Source organism: Otolemur garnettii, unplaced genomic scaffold (genome assembly GCF_000181295.1).
Source record: "Otolemur garnettii isolate 467f Iridium unplaced genomic scaffold, OtoGar3 scaffold00172, whole genome shotgun sequence".
Taxonomy (NCBI): domain Eukaryota; kingdom Metazoa; phylum Chordata; class Mammalia; order Primates; family Galagidae; genus Otolemur; species Otolemur garnettii.
This window is the reverse complement of record NW_003852567.1, coordinates 3,049,122-3,050,735: the sequence shown is the minus strand read 5'-3', so window position 1 is coordinate 3,050,735 and position 1,614 is coordinate 3,049,122. Positions and strand designations below refer to the sequence as shown.

General features: G+C 37.5%; 1 protein-coding gene across 4 annotated transcripts in view; it reads right to left on the bottom strand.

Annotated features, from left to right (window-relative positions):
* The window catches only part of APTX (aprataxin), a 30,915-nt gene that overhangs the window by 7,138 nt on the left and 22,163 nt on the right, over window positions 1-1,614 (bottom strand). For all 4 annotated transcript variants that reach the window (XM_012811684.1, XM_012811685.1, XM_023519339.1 and 1 more), the window contains one exon: window positions 887-1,113. In XM_012811684.1, coding sequence (XP_012667138.1) covers window positions 887-1,113 — 227 coding nt within the window. The remainder of the gene's footprint in view (window positions 1-886; window positions 1,114-1,614) is intronic.

Sequence of the window (1,614 nt, the reverse complement as noted above, 5' to 3'; positions counted from 1 at the left end):
AAAAAAAAAAAAAAAAAAAAATGAACCATGAAGACATTATGCTAAATAAGCCAGTCACAAAAGAACAAATGTTGTATATAATTCCACTTGCATGAGGTACCTAGAGTAGTTAAATCCATAGAGACAGAAAGTAAAATGGTGGTTATCAGGGCCTGGGGGAGGAAGGATTGGGGAATGCCTACAGTTTCAGTTTGAGGTGGTGAAAAAGTTCTGGAGATGGATGCCAATGATGGTTACGCTGTAATAAGAAAATACTTAATGCCAATGAACTGTACACTTAAAATGGTTACAATTTAAGTTTTATATCATGCATATTTTACCAATTTAAAAAAAAAAAAAACAAGGTAAAAAACTCTAAAATCTGGTCTCATCATTTTATTGCTTAAATCAAAGGAATTGTGGAGATCTGCCTTGCCTGCAATCTTTGAAAAGAATGAATCATCCCTTTCCAAAGCCTTCTGAGTATAACCCAAAGGAAAACACACTACACTTTTCTTTCATTTTATTTCAAATCTTATATCTATTAAGCTGTCATTACAGAAGACTATAATGTTTGCTTTCTTTAGAGAAATGGTCCTTAATCATTTTAGGGTTACAGATGATTTTGAAACCACAGTTCTTCATCTAAGGGGACTGAAGCTACTTCATTTAGTTCATATGTTAGGCTCACAAAGGCTTAAATTTTGAAAGGAAAAAATAACCATACGTAATTGTATTACAGGCAAATATAAGCAAGTCAGAAAAGGTGTGGAAGTTTCCACCCACCTGCCTTGGAAACATCCCACCCACCTCCCCTGGGCCTCAAAGCAATCAGCACTCTCACAACCCCACCTTATGTGCCCATCTGGACAGAACCAGAAGGAACCAGCACTACCCACATGCTTACCTCATACTAGGAATGGCGTGGTAGCCCAATCGGAAGCGGAGTTTGCTGGACCCAGCAAAATCCGCAATCACCTTTTCCCCAACAGAGTGCATATGTCTGAGGAGTTCAAGGTGTTCCCTGGTTATAGTCTTCAGACTGGAAATGGAAGCCCAAGGTAAGACCAGCCAGTGATAACGGGCCTTAGGATACTTATCCTTAATCACCACCACCTGCTCATCTTTGTAAACCTAGCAAAGGGGCACAAGAGGAGGAAACAGACATCTGCTGAGAATTTTCTGTATGCCACATGCTGTCATATTCGTTAAATATCATGATTCCCACAACAATCTTAGGCAAATGGTTTTAGTATCCCAATCTTGAGAGATGAGTAAGTTGAGTATCTTATACAAGTCACATAGTTACTAAGTGGGAAATTTAGGATTCTGACCCAGATCAACTTGACTCCAGAGTCTACTTTCAAATACCACACTGACATTGTATGCCCAGACCTAAGGTCAAGAATGTAATATTTTTCTGCTAAGATTGTTATCTTACCTTTAAATCACTGTAGTTTACTCTGGAATTTTATAGGTCTAATAATGTTGTATCATTGTGCTGAGAAACAATGGACTGTTTTGCTTGCTTCTTCACTACACATAAGGAAGCTACACTGTGCAACTGTTGTAATTATGACAACCATGTGGCATTTACAAGGTTATATTTTTCTTTTCTTTTTTTTTTTTTTTTTT